The sequence below is a fragment of the Gracilinanus agilis genome, chromosome 6 (assembly GCF_016433145.1).
Source record: "Gracilinanus agilis isolate LMUSP501 chromosome 6, AgileGrace, whole genome shotgun sequence".
NCBI lineage: Eukaryota > Metazoa > Chordata > Mammalia > Didelphimorphia > Didelphidae > Gracilinanus > Gracilinanus agilis.
Window position 1 is genome coordinate 288,394,364 of NC_058135.1, and position 27,068 is coordinate 288,421,431.

At 39.9% G+C, this 27,068-nt stretch overlaps 1 protein-coding gene across 1 annotated transcript; it reads left to right on the forward strand.

Annotated features, from left to right (window-relative positions):
• Window positions 1-326: 326 nt before the first annotated feature.
• Window positions 327-26,553, forward strand: LOC123252784 (solute carrier family 22 member 20-like). Its single transcript, XM_044682028.1, has 10 exons — window positions 327-716; window positions 9,024-9,127; window positions 10,877-11,031; window positions 11,594-11,762; window positions 13,205-13,328; window positions 14,218-14,333; window positions 15,475-15,689; window positions 17,006-17,114; window positions 22,917-23,120; window positions 26,451-26,553. Exons 1-10 carry the CDS (start codon window positions 327-329, stop codon window positions 26,551-26,553), a joined length of 1,689 nt encoding a protein of 562 aa, XP_044537963.1.
• The last annotated feature ends 515 nt before the right edge of the window (window positions 26,554-27,068 follow it).

Consider the following 27,068-nt stretch of genomic DNA (forward strand, 5'->3'; position numbering starts at 1 on the left):
CACTATGACTACCTGACTTGGTGGGGCTCTGAGGAGGTCCAAAATTTCTGGAAGCAACTTGATAGTATTCTAGGAAAGTGACTAAACCAAAGATAGATAGCACAATATATGTTTTAATGAGTTTAAAAATTCATTTTTGAGGGATATGCATTTTCTCAGTTTCCCAATTTCCTTAGACCTCAAGGGTATAACTAGAGTGAGATGGAGCCAACTGCCCGAGGACTGTTTACTGGAATCAAACTAGGGCAGAAGGCAGTCAGTCAGAGTCGGGGCTGTATATAGTTTATGCAGGTAAATCACTGCTCTCAGAGCTATGGGAAGTCGGGATGGGGTTTTCTGAGTTACTCACCACCATTGGCGGCATGGGATACTGCCAGATCATGCAGAATTTACTGACATTTCTTTGTGGGATACTCTTGGCCTCTCACAATTACCTGCAGAACTTTGCTGGAGGGGTGCCAGAGCACCATTGCCGACTCCAGAACCAGACAGGTACTGATGCTCCCTATCTAGGAGGTGACAGTTATGGTGACCTGTTGAAAGTGTCCATTCCAATAGACAAGAGAGGGAAGCCAGAAACGTGCCTCAGGTTCACTGAACCTCAGTGGCAGCTTCTGAATCCAAATGACACAGAAGAGGTGACAGCAGACACGGAGGACTGCCTGGATGGATGGGTCTATGACAAGAGTGTCTTCCTTACCTCCATTGTAACCGAGGTCAGTAGAAAGCCAAATGTGAAGGGGCAGCTATTTTGCCAAATTTTTCACTTTCCCCTTTCTCTTTGGACCTTGTAAATCTAAATTAGAATTCTCTTTCCCCAAAGTAGCTCCCTACACTCTCTAGGAAAATCAGAATAAAGAATTTTAAAGACTTCTGGTAAGTTCTGTTGGGTCTGCATGCCTTCTCTAGTGTGAGTGACAGACACCATTCTCCATCCCTAGATGAGTCTTGCTGTGGGAGAAGGGTTGATCTTCATAGGGAGTGAAAGGTCTGAACGTTTTGTATGATGTCTCATGGGTTCTGTGTGTTGAACATTAGGAATAAAATACCATTAGGATTTGGATGATTAGAAACATGGACATTGTCAATAATAGCTGAGATAAATGCTACAGATGTTGTATCCTTTTATAGATGGGGAAACTGAGGCTCAGAGAGATTAGTTGTTTAATAAATACTTGTTCCTTTCTTTCTTTGGCATCAGATGGCCAGGATGAGACCTGCCACTTACTGTTTATAGGACTTTGGGCAAGGTCACTTAAGTTCTCTTGAGCCTCAGTTTCCTAAATTCTAATTTGAGGAGGTTGGGCTAAATGGCCTCTGAGAGCAAAAAGAATATTGCATTAAAAAGAAGAGCTTCTGTTTTAGGGAGACATTTGGGGCTATGAAAAGACACTGCAGCCCATTCTTTCACCTTGGTCAATTCTGAGCCTCATTTTCTATATTGGCAGACTGTTAGAAGTATAAATACTTGTGATGAAGTAGAGTGTCTTTGCAACTGCTTATCATACTTGGGCCAATGGGTATCCTTCATCTACCGGGCTTTTCTTGTTTGTTCTCACTTATTCGGGAATGTATGTCATGCCCCAAATCATGAAACATAGAAGAGTAAGCTATACCTGGGATTGAGATGGATTCCTTAGGAGGTGGGACTAGGAGCCATACTGCTCTTCTGCTGACCAACAACAGATGATTGGCCTGCGTGTGGGAAGAGATTAGAGTAGAACTAGATCTCTGAGAGACAGCTAGAAGGACCTAGGGCAGGACCGAGCTCAGTTGGTGACTGGGAGCAGAGAGGTGCCAGTAAGAATTGTGTGTCCTGCAGTGGACAAAGCTGAGCCCAGTATTTTGTCTGCATGTCTCTCACTCCCTATCTTGGAGGGGTGCCAGTTTGTGAGGGGCTGGGTGCTTTCCAAGGTCCCTTCCAGCTTAGAGTTTCTGTGATTTTAGGTCCTCATGCAGGTGAGTGTATTTCTACTCCTTAAACTTCAGCCACTGACGAGTGGATGTTAGGGTCTAGTGACATTCATTTGAAATATAAGATGTTTATTCTTTCAATTCACAAACATTTGCTGCTCTGGGTATACTCTGTCCATGATGAAGACATTAAGTTCTTAGAGAGTTCCAGGAAAGGAAGTGAGCCAATATGGAAGTCCCAGGAAGGATGTTGACATGACCTGATAGAACGTGGTTGGGCATCATAAAAGAGTTTTCTGTGGCTTTACCCTTTACACAGCTATCTCAGTCCCACAAATCTTGGAACGGTCCTTACAATTGTAGGGGAGTTATCAAAGATTTCCACAGTATCTGAACCTATAGAATATGACATCTAGGGCAAATACATGGTTTTTTTTTTGTTCTTTTACTAATGTAACACTTGGACCCCATTTCTGGAGGGCAAGAACATTCATGTCCTAGCAAATCTACTACTGTTCATTTTCAGAGGCTTCTGTCTTTGTTTTCACATCCTATTAAAAGGCAAAGGGGGGGGGCAGCTGGGTAGCTCAGTGGAGTGAGAGTCAGGCCTAGAGACAGGAGGTCCTGGGTTCAAACCCGGCCTCAGCCACTTCCCAGCTGTGTGACCCTGGGCAAGTCACTTGACCCCCATTGCCCACCCTTACCAACCTTCCACCTATGAGACAATACACCGAAGTACAAGGGTTTAAAAAAAAATACAAAAAAAAAAAAAAAAAAAAAGGGAAAGGGGAACACCCTGGGTTGTTGATATCTATGAATGGTCAGGAGGCTTGATAACCTGACCTGCCTGAGTATTCCCCCTCCTTAAGACAGAGAGCAAATGGCTACTCCTGTCCCTGTTTTAGCAGAATGGTGGACGATGTGAAACAGCAGTCTGTGTCAGGGTAGAAATCACCTCAGGAGAAAGGTATAAGGGCTGCCTAGCATTTCACTTTCACCTAGTCCTCCTTGTTGGTGATCTCCCCTGCCCAGAGCTGCCAGGGAAGGAGAGTAGTGGCGGGCAACTCAGGAGTTTGATGAAACCTGAGTTTCTTAAAACTCTCCTTCCCCAAAAGAAAACCACCACCCACTATATTTTTTCCTATATTTGTTAAATGTTTATTTTGTATAGAGGTATCAAAGGATGAGGTTTGGTGTAAGAGGTAATGGGAATTCCCACACTGTGGGAGATGAACCAAAGACAATGCCACCAAGTGAGCCCTCGCTATCTGATGCAATTCCTGCACTAGAAAACCTAGGCTAAATCTGAAAAGATATAGTCTCCAGAAATTAGTTGGTGTGATAGAGGTAAGTCTTTAGGTTTAGCTCAGTGGCTCTCTGGGCAAAGCCCCTCCAGCTAACTGGCAGCTACCCAGGAAATACACAGATAAACTTTCAGTTCAAGACTAGCAGGAAAGTTTTCAGGGTAGATGGTTTCTCTTTATCCATGAGAAAATTTAGCAAATGGGATAATTTCTGACCTTGAGTGGTCACTCCAAGCTCCTTCACTCCCTCGAGTCCAAGATTAGACTCCCAGAAAGCCAGATAATTTCCAAGTTCCCCTGATCTGAAGATTCTGCTTGATTGTCACTTCCCTCCTGCATTCTCTGTCAATCTGTGTCAAATCCATTCCTTCAATATTCAGGCTCAGCATTCACCAAAAACAAACCCAGGGGGTAGCTAGTGGCTCAAGGGATTGAGAGCCAGGCCCAGAGATGGAAGGTCCTAGGTTCAAATCTGGCCTCAGACACTTCCTAGCTGTGTGACCCTGGGGAAGTCATTTAATCCCCATTGCCTAGTTCTCACCATTCTTTTGCCTTGGGACTGATACTTAGTTTTGATTCTAAAACAGAAGGTAAGGGTTTAAAAAAACCCAACAAAGTAGGATTCAGTTTGGAAAGGGGTTGGGAGTATTTCTAAAAATGACTATTATAAAAGATATGAATAGGGGCAGCTGGGTAGCTCAGTGGATTGAGAGTCAGGCCTAGAGATGGGAGGTCCTGAGTTCAAATCTGGTCTCAGACACTTCCCAGCTGTGTGACCCTGGGCAAGTCACTTGACCCCCATTGCCCACCCTTACCACTCTTCTGCCTTGGAGCCAATACACAGAAGTTAAGGGTTAAAAAAATAAAAAATAAAAAGATGTGAATAAAAACTATTAAAAAAAATCTCACCATGAAAGAGGGATATGAGTTAAGAGATAAGAGAGAGGTAGAATGGGAGAAATTAGCTCACATAAAAGAGGTGTGCATGGAAGAGCTTTTACCAACAGAGAAATGTGTGGGGGTACGGTTGGGGGTGGGTGGGCACTATCTGAATCTTACTTTTATATAATGGGTTCAAAGAAGGATATATTATATACATACACAATACATACATACATACATAAATACATATATATGTATACACATACACACACACACATATATATATACATATATATAATAGGCAGTTTTTGGAAGAAGAAATTGCTCTCTAATGTCACATAGAAAAATGTTCTAAATCACCACTGATTAGAAAAATGTAAATTAAAATAACTTTAAGGTACTACCCCACACTTATCAGAAATAACAATTACTGGCAGGAATAAAGGAAAGTAGGGACATGAATGAACTGCTGTTGGACTTGTGAACTGATCCAGCCATCGCGGAGAACAATTTGGAGCTATTCTTAAAGGATGATAAAACTATGCATACCCATTGGTGCACTTATGCTATTATTAGGTCCATACCCCAAAAAGATAAAAGGAAAAAGACCTATATGTACCAAAATATTTATAGCAACTCTTTTTGTGGTGGCAAAGAATTGGAAATTGAGAGGATACATATCAATTGGGGAATGGCTGAACAAGTTGTGGTATATATGATTGTGATGGGAAACTATTGTGCACAAGGGGGATTCTTTTCTTTAAAAAAAAAATTAAATTAAATTAAATTTTTATTGTATACTTAATAACCACTGCCACCAAAAAACATTTAACTAAACCAATGCATAAATAATATTATGTATAAAATCACGAACTCCACATTTTTAATAATTTGTTTAAAAATATATAAATTTTATATTTATATTAATATAGACATCTATTTTTGAGTTCCCTTTGGATTTGTTTCACTTGGACATTTTTTCTCTTGATTTTGTGGCTGATAATTAAAAAATGTAATTATGTTATATATTATTCTTATTTTCTTTTCTCTTCATATATTCCTTTATTTTCTTTATATTTCCAATATTTGTCATTTTAAATAACACAATACATTACATTCAAATATCATATCTATTTAGTCATTTCTTTCATTCATTGCATTTCTGCTATTTCCAGTTATTTTTTCATAACAAAGCTTTCATGAATATTTTCATACATATGCAGCTTTTTACCCTTTCAATAATAATGCCTTTAGGGCTTAATCTTAGTAATAGGATCTTTAGGTCAATAGCTTTACTGCTCTTAATGTACATTTCTCTCTTGTTTTCTAAAAAAACATTCACAACTGCTATAGCAATGCAATATTAGACCTATATCTTCATGTTCCTATCAACATTTAATTTGGTCACTTTAGCCCATCTAGTTTTCAGTTAACATATATTGCTGGGGGGGCAGCTGGGTAGCTCAGTGGATTGAGAGCCAGGTCTAGAGATGGGAGGTCCTGGGTTCAAATTTGACCTCAGACACTTCCCAGCCATGTGACCCTGGGCAAGTCACTTGACCCCCATTGCCTACCCTTACTGCTCTTCTGCCTTAGAACCAATACATAATATTGATTTTAAGGTGGAAGGTGAGGATTATATATATATATATATTGCTTGGACGATATTTTGCTAGATTAGTCCTTATGAAGCAGATACAATCTGTTGCCAGGATCACACTCTTTCCAAAACAAGTCTTTCCAGTTTGGTCATACCTAGTGGAATTTTTGGAATTTTTGTTCCCTCAGGGTTGCAGGATTACCTCTGTAGTGTGATGAAAGTACAACTTTTGCAGTGAAATTATACTCTAAACCAGCGATGGGCAAACTTTTTAAAGAGGGGTCAAAGGAAAGGAAATGCTCCTCTGTCAGTCTGTTTCTAAGGCAACTCTTTCAAAGTTTCATTGTATTGTGTCCTACTCATTGTATTTGTCAGATTAGGAATAATGTCGTGCAGCCAGATAGAACATTTCAGGGTGCTGCATCTGGCCCGCGGGCTGTAGTTTGCTCATCACTGCTCTAAACCATTGTTGTTCCTCCAGTAACTATGTTGGTTTAGATCTAAATATCTATCTTATTTAACTTATCTAAGGCTATATTCATCTTCTTACCCTCTTTCTTATTTATTTTTTGGTTAGATTTACCTCATTCTGAGAGGAGAAAAGGAGGATTATTATTATTTTTTTTTTAAATTTAGTTATAGCCTTTATTCTTCTTAGTGAGTACAATTCATTTTTTTTAAACCCTTAACTTCTGTGTATTGGCTCCTAGGTGGGCAATGGGGGTCAAGTGACTTGCCCAGGGTCACACAGCTGGGAAGTGTCTGAGGTCATATTTGAACCCAGGACCTCCTGTCTCTAGGCCTGACACTCAATCCACTGAGCTACCCAGCTGCCCCCAGGAGGATTATTTTTAAAAAATATTTCTTAAAATAAAGTTCATATAGGAAGACCTATATGAACTGATGCAAAGTGAAGTAAGCAGAACTAGGAGATCATAGTATACAGTAAAAACATTATTATAAGGATGATCTATGAAATACTTAGCTATTCCTTTTAAAATAAAATTTTATGTTTTTGTCCCCCAATCTCATGTAAAAATGATTTTAAACATTCATTAAATTTTTTTTTGGTTCCAAATTCTGTCCCTTTCTTTCCTCTGCCCCCCAGATGGTAAGCAATCTGATATAGATTATATATGAGCAATCATGTAAAAAATTCCATATTAGTAATTTTGTAGAAGAAAACTTGAACAAAGAGTAAAAAAGAAAGTTAAAAATAACATACTTTGTTCTGTATTCACACTATCAGTTCTTTCTCTGGAAGCAGATGGCATTTTTCATCATAAGTCCTTTGGGACTGACTTAGATTATTGTATTGCCAAGCATAGTTGAAGACTTAGATATTCTGGTCAATATAACGATCCAAGACAATTCTAAATGACTCATGATGGAAAATGCTATCCTCCTCCAGAGAAAAAACTGATGAACTCTGAATGAAATTGAATTATAGTCTTTTTCTCACACTTTCTTAATTTTTTTTGCCTTTTTCTTATTGTGATATGGCAAATATGGAAATATATTTCCCATAATTTCACACATATAATTGACATAATTTTGTTTGCCTTCTCAGTAGATGGCAGAAGAATTGGGGTGAGAGAGAGAATTTGGAATTCAAAATAAAAAAGAATACCAAAAATTAAATAAATAATAAATATAAAAAAACCTCACTATCATTTTAGTCACAATTAAAGTAAATAAGGAATAAACCTCCAATCTCAAATATCTTAGACAGGAAAAAAAGAAACAATAATGATTATGCTTGTATAAATAAAGGAAAATCAAACAAAGTAATAAATCACAAAGAAACAAATAAAAAAAGTTTGTTCTGGTCTCTTTCCAAATCTATATGGAATCTCTTTCCTTTGTTTCTGTTTTCTTTTTCTTTTTATTACATAAAAACAATTTTGCCAGGCTGTATGCTTATCTCGATCTCCTATTCTCTCTGCTCATTTTATCGGGCATTCCACATATCTTTGTAGCCTTTAAATTTTTTTTTTCTGGGACCATACTAGTAGATTCTATGAACATAGCATAGTTTATTTGGTTCTCCATCACTTGAACATAAAAAAGTGTTTCTAGATTTTTTTTTGGCTATTGCAAATAATGCAGTTGTCAGTAGATAGACACTTTGCACTTTATGAACAAAAATACTTTATGTACTCTTTAGAACAAAAACTAGCAGTAGGATTTCTAGGTCAAGCCATGACCTGTATTATGAATCTATTGCCAGATTACAACAATAATTTCATCTTTCAAAAAGTTTAGGAAGTGATAAGCGGAGAGCAGATTTCACGGGTTCAGATTAGGTAGGATGTCGCTGATGGATAGGAGCCTTTTAAAAGTGAAATTTTGAAGATTCAAATGGAAACAGTTCCAAGGAGGAAGTACCTAGGGAATTGTTGAGAGGGACTGATGAGGACACACAGAGAGGCCATCAGCCAAAATAAATTTTCAAGGCCAGGTATGTTACATTTCATCTGTTCCCCAGGCTTTTCCAGTACCCTTAAGGGAACATGGGAGGTGTCTACGCTCTGTGCCATTGTCTCCAGGTTCTATTGATTCCTTCAAATATAGGGAGGGTCTCCTGTATGCCAATTTCCTTTTAATCACTTACTAGTCAAATTAGTTTTTATAATGAAATATTTACTTCCAAAGTATAATACATATTTATATGTACTCTGTAACATGTGAGGCATAATTCCTCCTCTTCCCTAATACCACCAGAGGAGGGGAAAAGGATTAGATTAAATCAGTTCCAGTATAACAGTCCGATTTCCAAGGCCAAACTCCCCCTTGGACTTGAGCCCCAGACATCCTGGCTTCTTGGAGTTTCCCTGCCAGGCTAACTGGTGGCAACATCCTACAAGGATCCGGGATCTAACATACGGTCCTGGGGAGATTACTGCCTGTACCTGAAACCGAGGACAAACAGAACAGAACAGAGAATCCGGAGCCATTTCTCAGAGCCCGAAGGTGAAAAGGGAAACTTCAACATAATATCTTCTCTTTTTACTAGTTCATTCCATGGCACACTCTCTGTGGCAGAAAAAGGAGCGAGACTTGCAATCCGCCAGGTTGAAAGATGTAACTTGTTCTGGTCGTACAACCAACCGAGAAGTCAATCCCACCTCCACGCGTGGGGAACGCACTTTTCTCAAGTGACTGTCTCTATTGACATGAATCCCTATTCAATTTTGTGTGACTAAATTTGTCCTAAATTCAATAAATATTTAGATATTCTAGACTTTTGGATCACTGCAAGGTTTCACATGATCCCTTCTCCCCTCCTTCTCTCCCCCACTTTCTGCCCACCTCTCTCTTAGTGGGACCTGGTGTGTGGACAGAAGCCACTGAAATCAATTGTTCAGACAATATACATGGGAGGACAGCAGGCAGGAAGTATTGTTTTCGGGATACTCTCTGACAGGTAAGTGAAGGACTCAGGTGGAGGTAGGTCTCCGATGAGTAAAAAGAACATTTGAAATGATTTAGCGACACATTTTTGCAAACTTCTAAAATAAGAGTGAGCCAAGGCCAAATCCTGAGGGAGGCAGAACTTCAGAACGTTAAGCTTTTTTTTTTTACATTGTTTAGGTGGCCTTTTTATTATTATTATTATTATTATTATTATTATTTTTTAAACCCTTGTACTTCGGTGTATTGTCTCATAGGTGGAAGAGTGGTAAGGGTGGGCAATGGGGGTCAAGTGACTTGCCCAGGGTCACACAGTTGGGAAGTGGCTGAGGCCGGGTTTGAACCCAGGACCTCCTGTCTCTAGGCCTGACTCTCCATCCACTGAGCTACCCAGCTGCCCCCTGTTTAGGTGGCCTTTTGAAACCATTAGAGGCCAGTCTGGCTCTGTTTTCATCCCTAAACTGGTCTCATCATTTTCTCCCAACATGCCTGCTATTGACTGCACATAGGAGGTTACCATCCAGACTATGATCATCCCTTTGTGGGCCACAAACAAGCCATCGTCTCAGGAAGGAAAACACATTCTGCCACTCCACTGTGTTTTATAGATACTCACCCTGTCTAAGGTGGCAACACTTGGACGCCAAGCACTGGGGGAGCAGGTGGCTCATTTTCTCTGCTTTCTTGCCTTTGGGCCAAATGTCTGAGGGAAGGGCCAAGAGTGAACTTCAAATGTAAGGTTGATGAGGAGGCCTCTTTGCTAAGGATTAGCAGCAGGTGGATAGCTCCCCTATTTCTGGGGCTCTGCATTCCAGAGATTTACCCTATTGATGTTGTGAGTTTTTCCCTTGTTACTAGACTTAGGGTTGAATCTCATTTAGTATAGATACATGTTTGTTATCGTTTTCTGGACTCATTTTGACTAACTCTTTTTTAATTTAATTTTTTTAAACCCTTTCCTTCTGTCTTGGAGCCAATACTGTGTACTGTGTATTGGCTTCAAGGCAGAAGAGTGGTAAGAGCTAGACGATGGGGATTAAGTGACTTGCCCAGGGTCACACAGTTAGGAAGTGTCTGAGGCCAGATTTGAACCTAGGGCCTGGTTCTCAATCCACTGAGCCACTCAGTTGCCCCCTTGACTAACTCTTCATGAACCCATTTGCAGTTTTCTTGGCAGGGAAATTAGATTGATTTGTTATTTCTTTTTCCAGTTCATTTTACAGATGAGGAAACTAAGGCAAAAGGTTTAGTGACTTGCCCTGGATTACACATCTAGGAAGCATTTGAGGCTGGATTTGAACTCAGATCTTCCCAGTTTTAAGCTCAGCACTCTATCCACGGAGTTATCTAACTTTCTCCTAGGCATATAGAAGTTAAGTGACTTGCCTAAGGTCCAAGACTGGATTCCAACTTGGGTCCTCCCGACTCCAGACCCAGAGCTCTAATCCTTGAGCCATAGCTCCCTCTGAAGAGCCGAGGTGTTTTTGGAGAGGAGCTGTGATGGGTAGGCTGAGAGCAGTGGTGTCTATCACCTCTGTTTCCTGACTCTCTCCCAAAGGACGCCCTTGTCCACTGATAGATGAATGACGATTAGGGGAAAGGCAGGAGACAACCTTCTCATTAGTGCTTTCTTTTTGGAGGAGAGAGATGAATGGCTTCAAAATAGGGCAGGTCAGAGCAGAGATAATGACTGAAGAGGAAAAACTGGGTAAGAAACGGCTCACGCTTTGTCAGTGACACAGTTTTGTTTCTTTGCGGGCAGGTATGGTCGAAGGACGACCCTGCTGTGGTCCTCTCTGATGGCCACCGTTGTTGGTTGCTGTGCATCCTTTATGCCCACTTATGCTGGTTATGTCATATTTCTTTTCCTCAATGGAGCAGCTCTCACAGGCATCACCATCACTTGCCTTTGCCTAAGTGAGTACCACAGGAAGCCAGAATCCTGGTTGTTACACTATGGGGAGGAAAGGAACTGGCAAGTTTTGGCAAAGCAAATCATAAGAAGTCTTAAAAAATTTTTATTATATTTTTTCTGCAGTATTCTTGTAAGCTCCTTAAGGGAAGGGGCTTTTTCATTTTCTTCATATCATTGTCTCACAGCACAGTGCCCGAGACATAGTAAGTAATTCTTCATTGTTTGGTGGCTTGACTAATTGATAGAAAGCCAACCTCTTGAGGGCAGAGATACCACGTGCTGGCTTCACAGTAGAAGTTAATAAATGCCTGTCAAATTGCTTCTGTGCATGTGTTAGAGTCACCCAGGAGAATGTAAGCACCTTGAAGGCAGGGGCTGTGTCATTTTTGTCTTTATACCCTCAGTGCCAGGCACATAGGAGACATGTAACAAAAGCTTGTTGAAATATTTGTTGTTAAACTATTGACCGATGACCAATTTGAGCGTGATTCTTATCGATGCTATTGCTCCAGGCTCGCCACATTTCATACAGGGTCATTGATGTTGTTGTTGTTTTCCCTTCAGCCATAGAGTGGACACTTCCCAAGTCACTGATGATCGTGCATACTGGTCATTCTTATGCCTTCTCTGCTGGACAGATCCTCCTGCCTGGATGGGCTTACTTGGTCCGAGAATGGCGCTGGCTGCAGTTTTCCACTTCAGTCTCATTTGGGATCATTTTTCTTTATACTTTGTACGTGAACAGAGGACAGAGAGATAATTATCCAAAAGCCCCGGGGTAAAGGGATAGTGGTTGCCGAGTAGGACTTTGTGGGGGGATGTGACATGGAGAAAGGTTGCTTTGCAAAGCTCCTCTGCAACCCTAAGCCCTTTCTTCTCCTCCTCACTCATCATCAGAGAAGTTTCTGCTTTCTAATTCAGGATGCTGACATCAGACAAGAAGACCTTTGGTCATGCCCAAGGGGCCATATAAACTCTACAGGACCATCTGGTTAGGTCCAATTGGAAGAATCAATGAATATTTCTTTCTCTCTCTTTTTTTTTTAAACCCTTAACTTCTGTGTATTGGCTCCTAGGTGGAAGAGTGGTAAGGGTGGGCAATGGGGGTCAAGTGACTTGTCCAGGGTCACACAGCTGGGAAGTGTCTGAGACCAGATTTGAACCCAGGACCTCCCATCTCTAGGTCTGACTCTCCATCCACTGAGCTACCCAGATGCCACCTCAATGAATGTTTAACGTGTTCTATGTTAGGCCCAGCCAAAACCCTCATTGAATTTTTCTCCACCATTGCCTTTAATAAATTTTGTCATAGAGTACATGATTTTCAGGATGGGCTGAAAGGCTCTAAGGGTCATATAGCCTGAGCTTTTGGGAACCTCGAGCTGCCATGCTCCCAGGACAATCCCTGGAGTCTGACTCTTAGAAGTCTCAATTTCCTTCAAAGCTCACCCCCTTCTACAAGACCCCTTTCAGATGCTGCCAGCTCTTAGTAGCTATTCCTACCCGTCCCCTCTGAACTTACCTTTACCTATTTTGTAAGTATCCTTTATCTATTTTGTAAATATTCATTATCCACTTTATACATAGCCTTTATCCATTCAGTATATATCCTTTACCTATATATTGCCTCTTCTGGTAGAATGTAAGCTTCTTCACAAGGGCAAGAACTAGTTTTGCTTTCATCTTTTTCTTCCTAAGGCCTAGTATAGTGATTGGGTGATAAATAAAGATTCATGCTGGTTGATTGACTAATTGATAAATGAGTAGATATTCTTTGAGTGACTTGGAAATGACTTTCACTTTCCTCTATAAGCCCAGGTGTGTTCGTGGTCCAGGAGAATCCCAAATGGACACGTCAATTTTAGTGCCATCTAGACATTCCAAAAAGACCCAGGTGGGGCAGCGTACTAGATCTGGGTCCCAAGGCGTTTCTTTGTCCTTAGAAGTCCTTAGGAGCAGCCAGAAACCAAATTCACCCAATGGGGGGTCTCTTTTATTTTAGGGTCTGTCTCCTTTGAGCAGGTATCCTTTGGGGGCGAGGAAGCAGGCTGGAATTGTCGTCCCTGCACACCTGGAATAGACCCATGGCTAACTCTACTGATTTAGGGTCAGGGCGGCCTCGCTGCATTTGTGTTACATCCTCTGGGCTTCGCTTCTCTCTCCATCCTGTATTAGGGTTCTCCCAGAGTCCGCTTGCTGGCTCATCACTCACAACAAACTCCACGTGGCTGTGAAGACTCTCCAGAAGGTGGCGCGGATAAATGGCCAGAAGGAAGAGGGGAGGAAGCTCACTCGAGAAGTAAGACTAAGGGAAACCTTGTAATTTATGACAAGCTTCTTTCTAGGTTATTCAACAGTTTTTGTCCTTTCCCCCCACATCAACAAGTACTCATTGTGCGTTTGGTTGGCACTACGTGCCGGGCACTGTTGTTGGTGATTCAAAGACCAAAAGGAAATCGTTCTTGCCCTTTATGGTTTACATTCACCTGGAGAGAAATAACAACTACAAGTGTGTGTGTATGTTAACAGTGTACAATATACAAAATGTATAAATATAAAACACGAAGAATAGCGTGCTAACAACTGGAACTCTCAGGGAAGGCCAAAGGTCCCCTGTAGAAGGTGTTATGGAATTCTAGGTGAGGCTGACCCTGTATTTTGTAGGGATTCCATGCTGCAATCTCTACATAACAAAGGTGATACTTGGGCTGGGGTTCAAGGGAACTGGGGATTACACCCTCTATAAAAATCAGAGCCTTGGCACGAATTCTTTTCTTTTTTTCAAAACCCTCACCTTCCACCTTGGAATCAATACTATGTATTGGTTCTAAGGCAGAAGAGTGGTCAGGGCTAGGCAATGGGACTTGCCCAGGGTCACAAAGCTGAGAAGTGTCTGAGGCCAGATTTGAACCCAGGACCTCCCGTCTCTAGGCCTGGCTCTTCATCCACTGAGCTACCCAGCTGCCCCCTTTAGCACTAATTCTTATCTTAGAGCAGGAATTGATTTCTTCTGGAAGCTAAACATTTTTGGTGTAGGGACGTCAGTCTCTGGTGATCTAACAATTTACAACAACAACAAAATCTGTCAGGAAGTGGATATAAGACCAAGGATTCCCCCATTCCTCACCTCTTTCAAAATCCCATAATTTAGTACCAAGTATCTCCCGCCTGCCCTCTTCCCTGGCCAGGTGGTGATGTCTTATATTGAAGAGGACCTTGCAGCTGTGAAGGCTTCCCCTTTTCTCACAGACCTTGTCCGGACACCAGGAATACGTAGGACCACGTTCTGTCTCATGCTTGAGTGGTGAGTGGGTCTTGTTTTTTTTTTTACTTTTTTTTTTTTAAATTTTAAACCCTCAACTTCTGTGTATTGACTTATAGGTGGAAGAGTGGTAAGGGTGGGTAATGGGGGTCAAGTGACTTGCCCAGGGTCACACAGGAGTGGGTCTTGTTTTGAGCCAGCTCTTTTCACCCCGGATATCAACAGACTCATGAGGAGATGGAAGTAGTTACTCTACAATTCAGGTCCTAAGGACACTGTCCTTCTGCATGTGGGTGGACCTGAAAGATTAGAGGTCAGAAATATGAGAATATGGGACAGATGAGTTGCTTGAGATGTGAAGAGTATTATTTGACTTAGTCCTGGAATAAGACCATTCCCATTTTGGTATGGGGGTTCAGGGCCCTCTGGACTGCCCACGTCTCTAGAGCAATCCCAGCTCAAAGAGTATGTGAGGAATTTCTCAATCCTGGTCCCTTGCAGTGCTGGCTAAAGAAAGCTGACTTTTTTGAAAGGGACGAACTGCATGATCAAAGGAGCATTTCTCCATGTCTTTTCATAAGAGTTTTAAGCACATCTTCTGCATATCAAACATACTTGTGCTTCTATCCCAGACACCAAGGCATCTCACACAGGAATGTTACCTCATCCTCCTTGTTTGTCCCCCTCCCCACTTTCTGTTCCTGGTCATGTAGCCTCTGTTCCTTTAAGGTATAAAAATCCTGGACCCCTTCTCCTCAGGGAGGCAGACTCTACCTGCACCTGCCTCCCAGCCATTCACTCAATAAATTCCTCATTTAAAATTAATCCTCAGAGCCTGGTAATTCTTTTTTTTTTTTTTTAAATTTTAAACCCTTAACTTCTGTGTATTGATTTATAGGTGGAAGATTGGCAAGGGTAGGCAATGGGGGTCAAGTGACTTGCCCAGGGTCACACAGCTGGGAAGTGTCTGAGGCCGGATTTGAACCTAGGACCTCCTGTCTCTAGGCCTGGCTCTCCATCCACTGAGCTACCCAGCTGCCCCCCTGGTAATTCTTTAAGAGGGTTCCTCCCCAACCAGACAATATCAAGCTCTCCCATCACAATTTCATGGCTAAAGAGTCATTGGGTTGAAATGAAAACTAAGAATATGCATCAAAATGTACTTTACTGTTTCTACTTCCAGGTTTGCTTGTGGCTTCTCCTTTTATGGACTGGGTTTAGACTTGCAGAAATTTGGGTTCAGCATTTACTGGGTCCAGTTGATATTTGCACTTATAGATTTGCCAGGAAAGCTGCTGTCGGCCATCAGTATGTCTTACCTGGGACGTCGGGTTACTTTAATTTTTTTTACGCTTCTTCCTGGATTTTTGATCATCATTAGCATCTTTGTACCTCAAGGTGAGACATTTTGATGAAAATAATCCAATATTTACAAATTACCTACAATATATAAGGGACCTATTGGGCTTGCAAATATGAAATGAGGTGTTCGGTATTCTTTCCACCAGTCAGAAGCCATGTTTTAGATGCTACTGGTTAGTCATTTTCAGTCATGTCTGACTCTCCATGACCCCAATTGAGGTATTCTCGGCAAAGATAATCGAGTGGTTTGCCGTTTCTTTCTCCAACTCATTTTAGAGGTGAGGAAACTGAGGTAAAAGGGTGAAGTGATTTGTGCAGAGTCACACAGAAAGGAAGTATCTGAGGCTGAATTTGAACTCAAGTCTTTCTAAATTCAAGATTGGTGCTCTACCCACTGAACTACCCCCATTCTACATACATACCATCAGACAATATACTTCAAAAATGGGAAGATGTTGGGCTAAATTCATTAAAGTGAGGAATTCTGATTGTGGAGGGCTAATTCTTTAGGGGAGACTCCAGGAAGTCCAATTGACCCATTAACTACATGTGCAGTGACTATTGAGGGCTGCACATGAAATCCTGCTTTGTAAACAAGAACAGGATTTAAAAATAAAAACAAAGAGCCAATAATAAATAGAGAATAGCTCTAGCAACTTTTCATAGCTTGAAAGATTACCTGCCAGGAAGAGGAATGCAAATGAATGGACATGCAAATACAGGCCTGGGAGGCACCTAGCCTTCACAGGGTAAAAAAATGTTGGATCTGTAGTTAGGAATACCTGAGTTCAAATCTAGCTCCAGACACTTTTTAGCTGTGCTCTTGTGGGCAAATCACACAACTTATGTCTGCCTCAGTTTCTTCAATTGTAAAATAGGGACAATAATAGCACCCACCTGAGGGTTGTTGTGAAGATCAAATGAGATATTTGTAAAGTACTTAGGAAATTTCCTGGCACATAGTAAGCAATTAATAAATACTTATTTCCTTTGTTCCTTCATTCCTTTCCTCCTTCCTTCACTCCCTTCTTCCTTTCCCCTTCTTTCCTTCCCTGCCTCCTTCCTTTATTCCTTCCCTCTCTCTTTCTATTTCTCTCTCTCTCTCTCTTTTTTTAAATTTTAAACCCTTAACTTCTGTGTATTGACTTATAGGTGGAAGATTGGTAAGGGTAGGCAATGGGGATCAAGTGACTTGCCCAGGGTCACACAGCTGGGAAGTGTCTGAGGCTGGATTTGAACTAGGACCTCCTGTCTCTAGGCCTGGCTCTCAATCCACTGAGCTACCCAGCTGCCCCTTCTATTTCTCTTTACTTCATTTCTTCCTTATCTTTCTTCCCATTGTTTGTCCTCAGACATGCCTGCCTTTTGGATGACACTTAGTGTGCTTGGAAAAGGGATCCTGGGAGGGGCCATTTCCTGCCTCTACCTTTATACAGAAGAACTCTACCCAACTGAAATCAGGTAAGAGATCAGGAATGAAAATGTGGCAAGAATGCTATAAATTATTAATGATAAACTATTCTTAACATGGACTGAAGCAGGTGTAGTGGCATTAAGTCATTGGCTTAGAAATAGTTCAGTGAGATAAAGCTCTATTTGATTCAATTTAACAAGTTTTTCTTTTCAGTGCCTATTATGTGCCAGGAATTGGGAATAGAAAGACAGAAATAAAAGCTTCTTCTGAATTTTATTGCCTAAGTGACCTTGGGCAAATCATAACATTTTGGAAGATTTGATCCTCTGAACAACAAAGAGTTCATTTAGTTTAGATTTCTGATTCTATGATATTAATTCAATAATATTATTTGTTAGCAATGTCATAATTTATCTATGCTATATTAGTGAACATATGCTGGGACCTCAGATATATGAGGTGCTTTCCAATAAGTAGGACTATAAGGGCTTAAGGACTGTGAAAATATTAGGAAGGGTTTGAATAGGATTCTGGGAACAACATTTGGTCACTTAATCTTGAAATAGAAGTAACAGTTAAAGGTCAATAATTTGTTTTAGGCAATGTCATAATGAATGCTTTTTGAGCCCAAAGATGGAGCTCAAGGCTTGGAAAAACACAGAACCACTAAAGGAGTCATAAAAACAAATATTTAATTAGGAAAAGAGACAAGTCATTATTTGGCTACCACACAGAGCCAAGGCTCTGGGGACCTGGAGGCAGTGTCTCTGGGAAATTCACCACCAAAGATGATTTTCCAAAGAATAATAGAACATAGGGGTCTTATATACCTGTAAGATTTAAATTAATGTCCAAAACTCCAAGTATTATATTTATAAAGTTTATTAATAATCACTTGAAGTAGAAAGAAAATAAACTAAAAGAAATAGAAATTCAAACCTAATTATCTAACAAAAAGTAAATTCATGTGAGTAAATTCTCCAGCCTGATTCTGCCTCTATGATCAAGGGAAGCAGAGAGAGAGACAGGGCTACACAAAACTTATATCCTCCCTATGTTAGCACATAATGTGAGAAGGAAAGTGGGATACTGGGAATTGAAGTCCTGGGGAACAAATTCTAATTACACAATCCTCCCCTATGATGCCAATGGAAAACAAGCATATAGAAATCTCTCAGATTTATATGCCTAGTTTCCCCGTGGAATCAGTACACATAACCAATTTATATCTCTAAAGATCTTTAACTAGAGGTACATACAATATTGTACTTTCTAAGGGGAAATTATAATAATTTTAGGATAAGAGGGAAAGAAAAGAGAAAGAAAACAAAACTAATGATTGCTATGCACATTGACAAAAAACCAATTAGGGAGAAGTCCCCTTTGGCACAAGAGTTTACATTCAAAATAAATTATGCATCCAACCCCACACAGTTCAATTTCCCTACATCCCAAAGCTCATTCTGGATTTTTTGATGCACTGTGAGGTTTCTGCAGGCATCTCCATGGCACCTTCTCCAAACAGTTCACTTTCTAGATTTGGGGAGGTAGCAAGTTTCTTAACCTAAAATTACTCTCAAATAAGAAACATTTTTATAAATCTAGAATTTCATGACAATTTCACAATCCCCTCTGAGGAGGGTGTTGACCAACACATGGATCACCCAGGGGATACATGGCTGAGTTATGAGGTATGTGAATCAATTGTTAAAAGGAAGTAAAAAACATAAAAAACAAATAAAAGAAAAAAGTCAAAATTAAATAATAAATAAAATTCTGAGTAAGCAAGAATAAACCCATAACAGGTCCTAGAATCAGTGCCCAATAAAGTGATTTGTGTCCCACAAGCCTGTAGGACCACTGCAGCAATATGCACTTACCCAATCAGCAGCCAGGACTACAGAAAATTGCCACACTATGAAAGACAGAAAAGGGACTAGATTTTAGCAGCAAATGGGAATTATCATTCTCTGGTCTGATTTTACCTTTGCTTTCAGGAATAGGTGAGCCAGAATGGCAGCTAAACTGAGGTATTTTGTCTGAATCTGGCATGGGGAAATCCTGTGTCTGACGTTGTCAAACAGTTGCTTCCTTGAACCCCAAAACAAGTCTTTTGACTTGGCGCAGATTTTCATCAACCCCACCAGGATTGGTTGGTCTTCTTGGCCTTGTGCTTCTTGGCACTGTATAATGGCTCTTTTGTGATCCCTTCTCCTGGAATCAGACACAATCATTAATCAAAGTCCCATAATATTTAATAATTAATGGAAGGTTTCCATAATGTAAAACGTTTGGGTATGCATTAATATTAGGGCTAATGGATATTGTAAACTTATATTAGTGCAAAATCAAAAAAACATTAATATTGGTAACATGTGCTTTAAGTACAAAAAATGAGAGAAAAAAGAAAACTCGATTACTCTATCACACATATAAGGAAAAACAATAATAAAAGAATATATATATATATATATATATACATATATATATAAATATATATATATATTTATATATATTTCACAATCAGTTACACACTGTGTTTGCCAAGGAGAAGGTTTCTCACCCCAAAATGAGATCCATTTCCTTTTTAACTTGGCCATGATCCAAAGTGTGAATGTACATAATTTTTTACCAGGTAACAGTTTTATAAAAACCATTAGTAGAATAGTTAATGCACCTTCAAGGAAATACCAAAGTACCAAAATCTCCCAAATCACAAGAGCCCATTTAATGACAATAGCAAACAAACCTGCTATCATTAGGATTCACATGAGTTGCTGTGTGACATTAAAAAAAAAAAAAACCTTTGAAGTTCATGGATACTTGTCACAAGTTCTCCAAATCTAGCCAAACTTTCAACCTTGGCTGAGGTATTTTTAATAAAGTCTATTACTGCCACCATTCCAAAATATGACAGGAGAGTCCAGAAAAGCCTCTGTACTGCTGATGAAAACCTTTTGAGTCTAAAATGTCATTAAGGATCTAGATCATTCTGGTTGAAGGGTAGAGTAAGCTGAAGAGTTACAAATATAAAAACCATCCAGAAGCCATTAGGCTCCATAGAAATGCTCCCTCTCAAGAGCCATCCAGAGGCACCACACCCTCTGGAAAACCTTCCCACCTCCTGAATAAGACTGTAGCTATAAAAGGCATGTCTTTATATGTCTCATCCATTACATTTTTATAAATTCAGAGGTGGGGAATACAATAGTGCTATAACACTTCACTTCAACTACTAAATGGACCCTTTACTTCTTGTTACAAACAACTCAGAGGCAGGCAAATGATTAGTCAGAGATAGTGGTACTACTAGATACCTGAAAAACTCTTCTTAAGACCCCTTAAAATCAATTTAAATTTTTAGGTCATTAAATTCTCCAAAGATTGTATACAGATTGTAACCAGTTTAATGGAGTCCATCCGTCATCATCTATGTGACAATTAACAAGGGCAAAAAGGCACAAAAGGCTGTATAGGCAATACATGACCTTGATAGATCTGGTGACAACCCCAGTATCCATAAGGACCTATAGTTTTGCCATGGAAAAGGGTTTGTCCAAGTTGACTATGGGCTTTTACAATGGTATTATCTCCAGTCCAGGTATAGGATACTACAAATAAAGATAGTAGAATGGTACAAATGAAAATAGTATAACTGAACATATAGCTAATGGCCAAAACACAATAGCTGAATATGGCATAATGTAACAAAAGATATTAGATTAGATTAATGTGTGAACTTAAAAAACAAAATTAAATCTTAAAGCAAACAATCAGTAAATCAATATATGTGATAGGATACAGGCACTAAATTCAAGAGTCCTTTTCTCCAAATTCTGAGATCTATATTACAGGGAGTTCTTCACTATTTGGAGGGGAACAAACTGGAACAATAAACATTGATAAAACAATGGAGTCTGAAAAGGCTTAAAAATTCACCTCCAGACTCTTTAAGGCTCCTTCCCCTCCTCAGTTTCATCATCCATCTAGATTCTTTTGGGCACACATCTGGGGTTCCCCATACCTACACTGGGCATAGTGTGGACAAATCCCATATTGGATGTGTTGCAGAGACTGGGCAGGCCAAAATGGTAAGGGGGTTTAGGGAGATGAATTTCCTCCCTGAATCTCAGGATCACTCAAGCTATCAACTGCAAGGTATCCAGTTAGTACGCCCAGGAACAGTAGTAAGAAAAGACATCCTAAAACTTTGGTAATGTATTGCTCTTTCCCTTTGTGTTGTACTCATAACAGTGTGGGACATTTTAGGACTGTATTATGTCACCTTCACTGTTATTTTCCTCAATTCCAGAAGCATTTCTTACCTCTACTATAGAGGGCTGACTCTTCAATAATCCCTTGAGAAGGTTTGACTGTTTACCTGCTATTTGGTGAACCATCCAGGCTACTGTCAGAAAGAAGCTCCTGGTCATGTTTAGACCAGATCTACCAGTCAAATTTGTTCATTAAAAAAACTAAAAAACCTATTAAACTGGAAAAAAACATAGAACTATTAAGTAGTCAGAAAAACCACTCTTTAATTAAGGAGAGGGGTTCGGCATAATTCCTCAAGGCCTCCATGCAGAGCTATACCACAAATCCACACAGAGCCCCGAGACTTTGGCTGCTCTGGCCACAGACCTGGGGATTTGCTAACTGTGCTAGATTGACAATTTAGAAGTCCCATAGAATTTGGACAACTTACATACCCTTTTAGGGAACTGGGGACTGAGGATGAGAGAGCATAGTTGATTGGCTTTACAATGGCAACAAAGAAAATGAGGAACTCTAGATGGGATTATCAGTGAGAGACTGATGCTTTACAATGGATACAAAAGGGAAAGATCCAGCCATGGACAGGTCTACCTTCGACTTAGGGGGAGAAACCATTGGGACAAAAAAAGGGTATTTAACACATGGTGGGATTTGCTAGCTCCACCTAAACTACTTTAAGGTCTTTTGTTAATATGTGAAGTTGGACTTTTCCCTCAGGGGGAAACTCATGTGAAAAGGTCAAACTTGAAGTTTTCTCCTTCAAGCTAACTAAGCTGGGGTGTTATCAGACCTCATGAGGCTATAAGTTTGGGAGTTTCTAGATTCCGTGTTGGCAAACCCTAAGCCATATACATATATATTTATGTGTAAATATATATGTAATAAATATATATGTATATGAAAAATATTCTAAGTCACTACTGATTAGAGAAATGCAAATCAAGACAATTCTGAGATATTATCTCACAGCCATCAGAATTGCTAAAATGACAAATGTTGGAGGGATTGTGAAAAAATGGGGACACTAATGCACTCTTGGTGGAGCTGTGAACTGGTCCAACCATTTTGGAGAGTAATTTGGAATTATTCCAAGAGAGTTATAAAAGTGTGTATACCCTTACACCCAGCAGTACCATTGCTGCATTTATTTCCCAAGGAGATCAGGGAAAGAGGAAAGGGATTCATATATGTTTCAATATACCTATAGGAGTTTTCTTTGTGGTGGCAATGAATTGGAAGCTGAGAGGATGCCCATCAACTTGGGAATGACTGAACAAGTTGAGATATATGATTGAGCTGAAATGTTGCTGTACCATAAGAAATGATGAACAAGCTGATTTTAAAAAACTTAGAAAGAACTACACAAGATAATGAACAGTGAAATGAGTAGAACCAGGAGAACATTATACATAGCCACAGAATTAATGCTTGATGAATAAACTTAATGCTACCTCCAGAAAGTGAACAGAAAGGCACTATGCTATGTGCTAGGGAAAGAAAGGGAGAAACAGAGGACCCCTCTGCTCTCATGTGGCCTCCATTCTAACTTCTTTTCTCCTTTGATTCACTCACAGACAGATGGGCCTGAGTGCTGGTCTATTTAGTATGCGCTTTGGTGCATTTCTGTCTCCCCTTGTCTTCATTGTTGGCAGCTACGTCCCTATTGTGCAGCCCTTGTTGTTTGGGATGGTACCTATCATTTCTGCAGCTTCTGCCTACTTCTTGACTGAGACTTGTGGTCTTCCCCTTCTGGACACCATCCAGGAGACAGAGAACAGGTCAGCTCCTGACACCTTTCAAGGTGTAATGTTTTGGGAAGACTAAAGTTGGGGGTGGGTGGGTCTTTTGGGTTGTCCTCCCCTTCTCAGATGGCTCAGAATACACACATTGCCTCTAGAAATTCTTTGATTAGGTGCATAGTTTCATTACAAACCTAAATTCCATAACCAAGTCACCACATCTCTTTTTCTATACTCTTTTCTTTAAAATAAGACAAGTCTTTAAAGAGGAAGGAAGGAGAAAAGCATTTATTGAGTACCTACCATTAACCAGGTACTGAACTAACTACATTAAATATATCTTGTTTGAGGCTGCCACAGTCTTGGGAGGTGTGTGGCATTATTATTACCATTTTATTATTAAGGAAACTGAGGTATATAACTAATTAGTGTCTGAAGTTAGGTTTGAACTCAGGGCTTCCTGACTCTTGGACCTCTACTTTATCCTAGATCAGTGAGGGGCAAAGGCCCCCTGGCCCAGGGACATTATTCCTAATCTGACGAATACAATGAGTAGGATACAATACAATGAAACCTCAAAAGAGTTGCTTTAGAAACAGATTGACAGATGAGCATTTCCTTTCCTTTGGCCCCTCTTTTAAAAGTTTGCCCATCACTGACCTAGATGCCTCCAATGTCTTAATTTTGTTAAATGGTTACAGTAACAATTAGTTTAATTCATCAAGTATTTAAAGATCTCTGAGTGAAGATATTCTAGGCATAGTATACATGCTTCACCTCGATTTTCTCCTGACTGTACTCTTCAAATACATCAGCAAATTAAAATGTACAAACGTTTATTAAATACCTACCCTCTGCAGAGCACCGTGCTATATGCTGAAGGTACAAAGAGAGCCAAAAAAATTTCAGGAGATGATGAAGTATAAAATGCTTCTTATAGAAAAACAGGATTTATCACTTGTTCATGAGGGTCTAGGATTTGGGGTTTGGGTTTTCAAAGATGACTCTATTACAAAAATGAATAATATGTGTATGAGACAATATGGCTTAAAGAAATAGAGACCGTTTAAGTGACCGAAGCAAGGTTTAGTCTTTCTCATCAGAAGAGGTCCCTACCCAATGGCGATGCCCAACGCGTGGGTGCAGGTGGGAGCATTTTATAGATCCCTGACCAAGGCCCCCTCCCCTCTCTGTGTGATATCCATGGTCTGGGGGCTGAATTTATAATCTAGGCTGAAAGTCGAGCCAATTAGAACACGAGGGGTGTTCACATGAAAGACAAACCAGCAGGAGCCCCCATCACAGCGTGGGCTTCATCACGAGTCTCAATAGGGAGGTTATGAAGAGGTTGCTGTGGCCTTAGGAGTGACTTTTCTGACTTCTAAAGGCCCCGTAAGATAGCCTAATGGTTTGCTCTCTTTGCAATAAGAGATCTCTCCACTCACTGGGCTTATGGCAATAACAGAATGTCCTCGAGGTCTTGTTTCTAAACCTTTAGCAGGTTCCCCTTTTCTCATGGGATCTATAATAAAATTCCATCCTGAGAAGAACAAATTAATTCTTTTCTCTCCACACAATATAGAAATAAGTTTTTTTTTTTTTTGAACCCTCACCTTCCATCTTGGAGTCAGTACTGTGTATTGGCTCCAGGGCAGAAGAGTGGTAAGGGTAGGCAATGGGGGTCAAGTGACTTGCCCAGGGTCACCCAGCTGGGAAGTGGCTGAGGCCGGATTTGAACCTAGGACCTCCTGTCTTTAGGATTGGCTCTCAATCCACTGAGCTACCCAGCTGCCCCTAGAAATAAGTTTTGAGTGAAAATACATGTATAACCCAGTGGAATTGCTTGTTAGCTCTGGGAGGAGGGAGGAAGAAGGGGAGGGAGAGAAAATGAATCATGTAAGCATGGGAAAATACTTTAAAAAAATAAAGAGAAAAAAATGCTTCTTCTAATGAGTAAAATAATATCAAGTACTAGAAGTATAAAATGGTTATGCCATAAAGTAGAAGGAGGTAGATGCAAAGGAGAGATCCGTGTAGACAAAGAATTTAAAGTGGGAAGTTCTATTTTCCCAACTGTCCCTGGGGAATCAGGGAAGACTTCATAGATGAGGCGGCATCTAAGTGGAAGGAAAGGAAGACTCAAGACATGAAGATTGGGTGGAGGTTGTTCATTCCACACATGAAAGACAATATGCCCAAAGGCATATGAGGAAGAGGGAAGGGAAAATAAAATATTAAAATAGGCTCCAAATCACTAATAATTAGAAGAGTACAAATTAAAATAATTATGAGGTTCAATATCATTCAATTAGCAAAACTGACAAAAAATGAAAATGACAATGCTGGAGGGGCTATGAGAAGACAAGTATATTAGGGAACTATTGTAGAAGCTAAGAACTGGTCTAACCATTCTGGAAAGAAATTTGGAACTATACTACAAAAGTTTCTAAATTGTGTGTACCCTTTGATTTAATATACCCCTTCACCCACTCTGGAGAAGAATCACGGGAAGCATATTTCACCCTGCTTTCTCTTATTGTTCTGGCTAAAGACTTAGGCTTACCTTAATTAAATTTTGATATCTGAATTCTCATCTTTTATCTATGGTCCGGTAAAATTACATTTGTCTTATATATTTTAGAATAATTTTGGTGTCTATATTTTCCCAATGTACCATGTTTTGTCACTTTAAAAATGAATATCAACTATCTCAGAATTCTGTCAGTCACTATTTTAGAACTGATATTTAGCCCTAAACAAGGGAACTGTCAAAGCAGTCTTAACTCAACAACAAAGTGCTCCATGTGAGAGGGCAGTACTATAAAAGGGTAGTATCAAACCTAGACATGAAATTATTCTTTTCTGTGTATATCTCATTCCTTTTAATTCCACTGCTAGGTAGAATGTTGCCTCCTTGAGGGCAAGATTTTTTTTTTTCTCTTGGTTATCTGAGGTCCTGTGTACATAGTAAGTGCTCAATAATGGATTATTTGCTGAATTGATGGTATTGTCTATTTCTTACAGTTGTACTCATCATTTACCACATAAGTATTTTTGCAAGCGCAAACCTTTCCCCAAGGTTCTAGAATCTTTCCTTCTGAGCAGGATGAGTTTTTGCTTTTTTTTTTTTTTTTTTTTTTTTTTAACCCTTAACTTCGGTGTATTGTCTCATAGGTGGAAGAGTGGTAAGGGTGGGCAATGGGGGTCAAGTGACTTGCCCAGGGTCACCCAGCCGGGAAGTGTCTGAGGCCCGCTTTGAACCCAGGACCTCCTGTCTCTAGGCCTGGCTCTCCATCCACTGAGCTACCCAGCTGCCCCCGAGTTTTTGCTTTTGATTACTGAGAGCTATGTTATTTTGTCTCTTTGCAGGATGAAGAGGCCTTGTTCTTTGAAAAGAAATGCCAGAAAAGAAGAACAGCAAAGGCCAGCTTTGCTCTCTCCTGAAATGATACAATCTGAAAGCACAGTATAATGCTTTCTTTAAGACTTTGGTTCAATTCCTGAAGGACTTATGGGAAAGAATGCTAACCACATTGAGAGAAAGAAATATGGGAGTATAAATGCAAAAGAAGAACATATGACATCATTTATCACATGTATATATGGGTATGTGATTTGGGGTTTAGACTTTAAAAGATTTCTCTATAGCAAAAATGAATAATATGGAAATAGGTAACAAGTGATAACATTTGTACAGCCCAGGGGAATTGCTTGCTGGCTCTGGGAGTGGGAGGGAAGAGGGGAGGGAAAGAAAATAAATCATGGAAACATGAAAAAATATTAAAAAATAAAAAAATAAAAAAATTATACTTTGGTTCATACTTTTGAAGGACTCCAAGCTCTGGGCCAAGTTTCATTATATTTTCTTTTTGTGAAGTCAGATCTAACCTTTCCAGATTGAGAGTGGAGACTCTGGTCATTGAGAGGTTAGAACAAGCTGAAGCAGTTTAATTTCTCTTCAGTTCAATCAATGAAATAGTCTTAAAT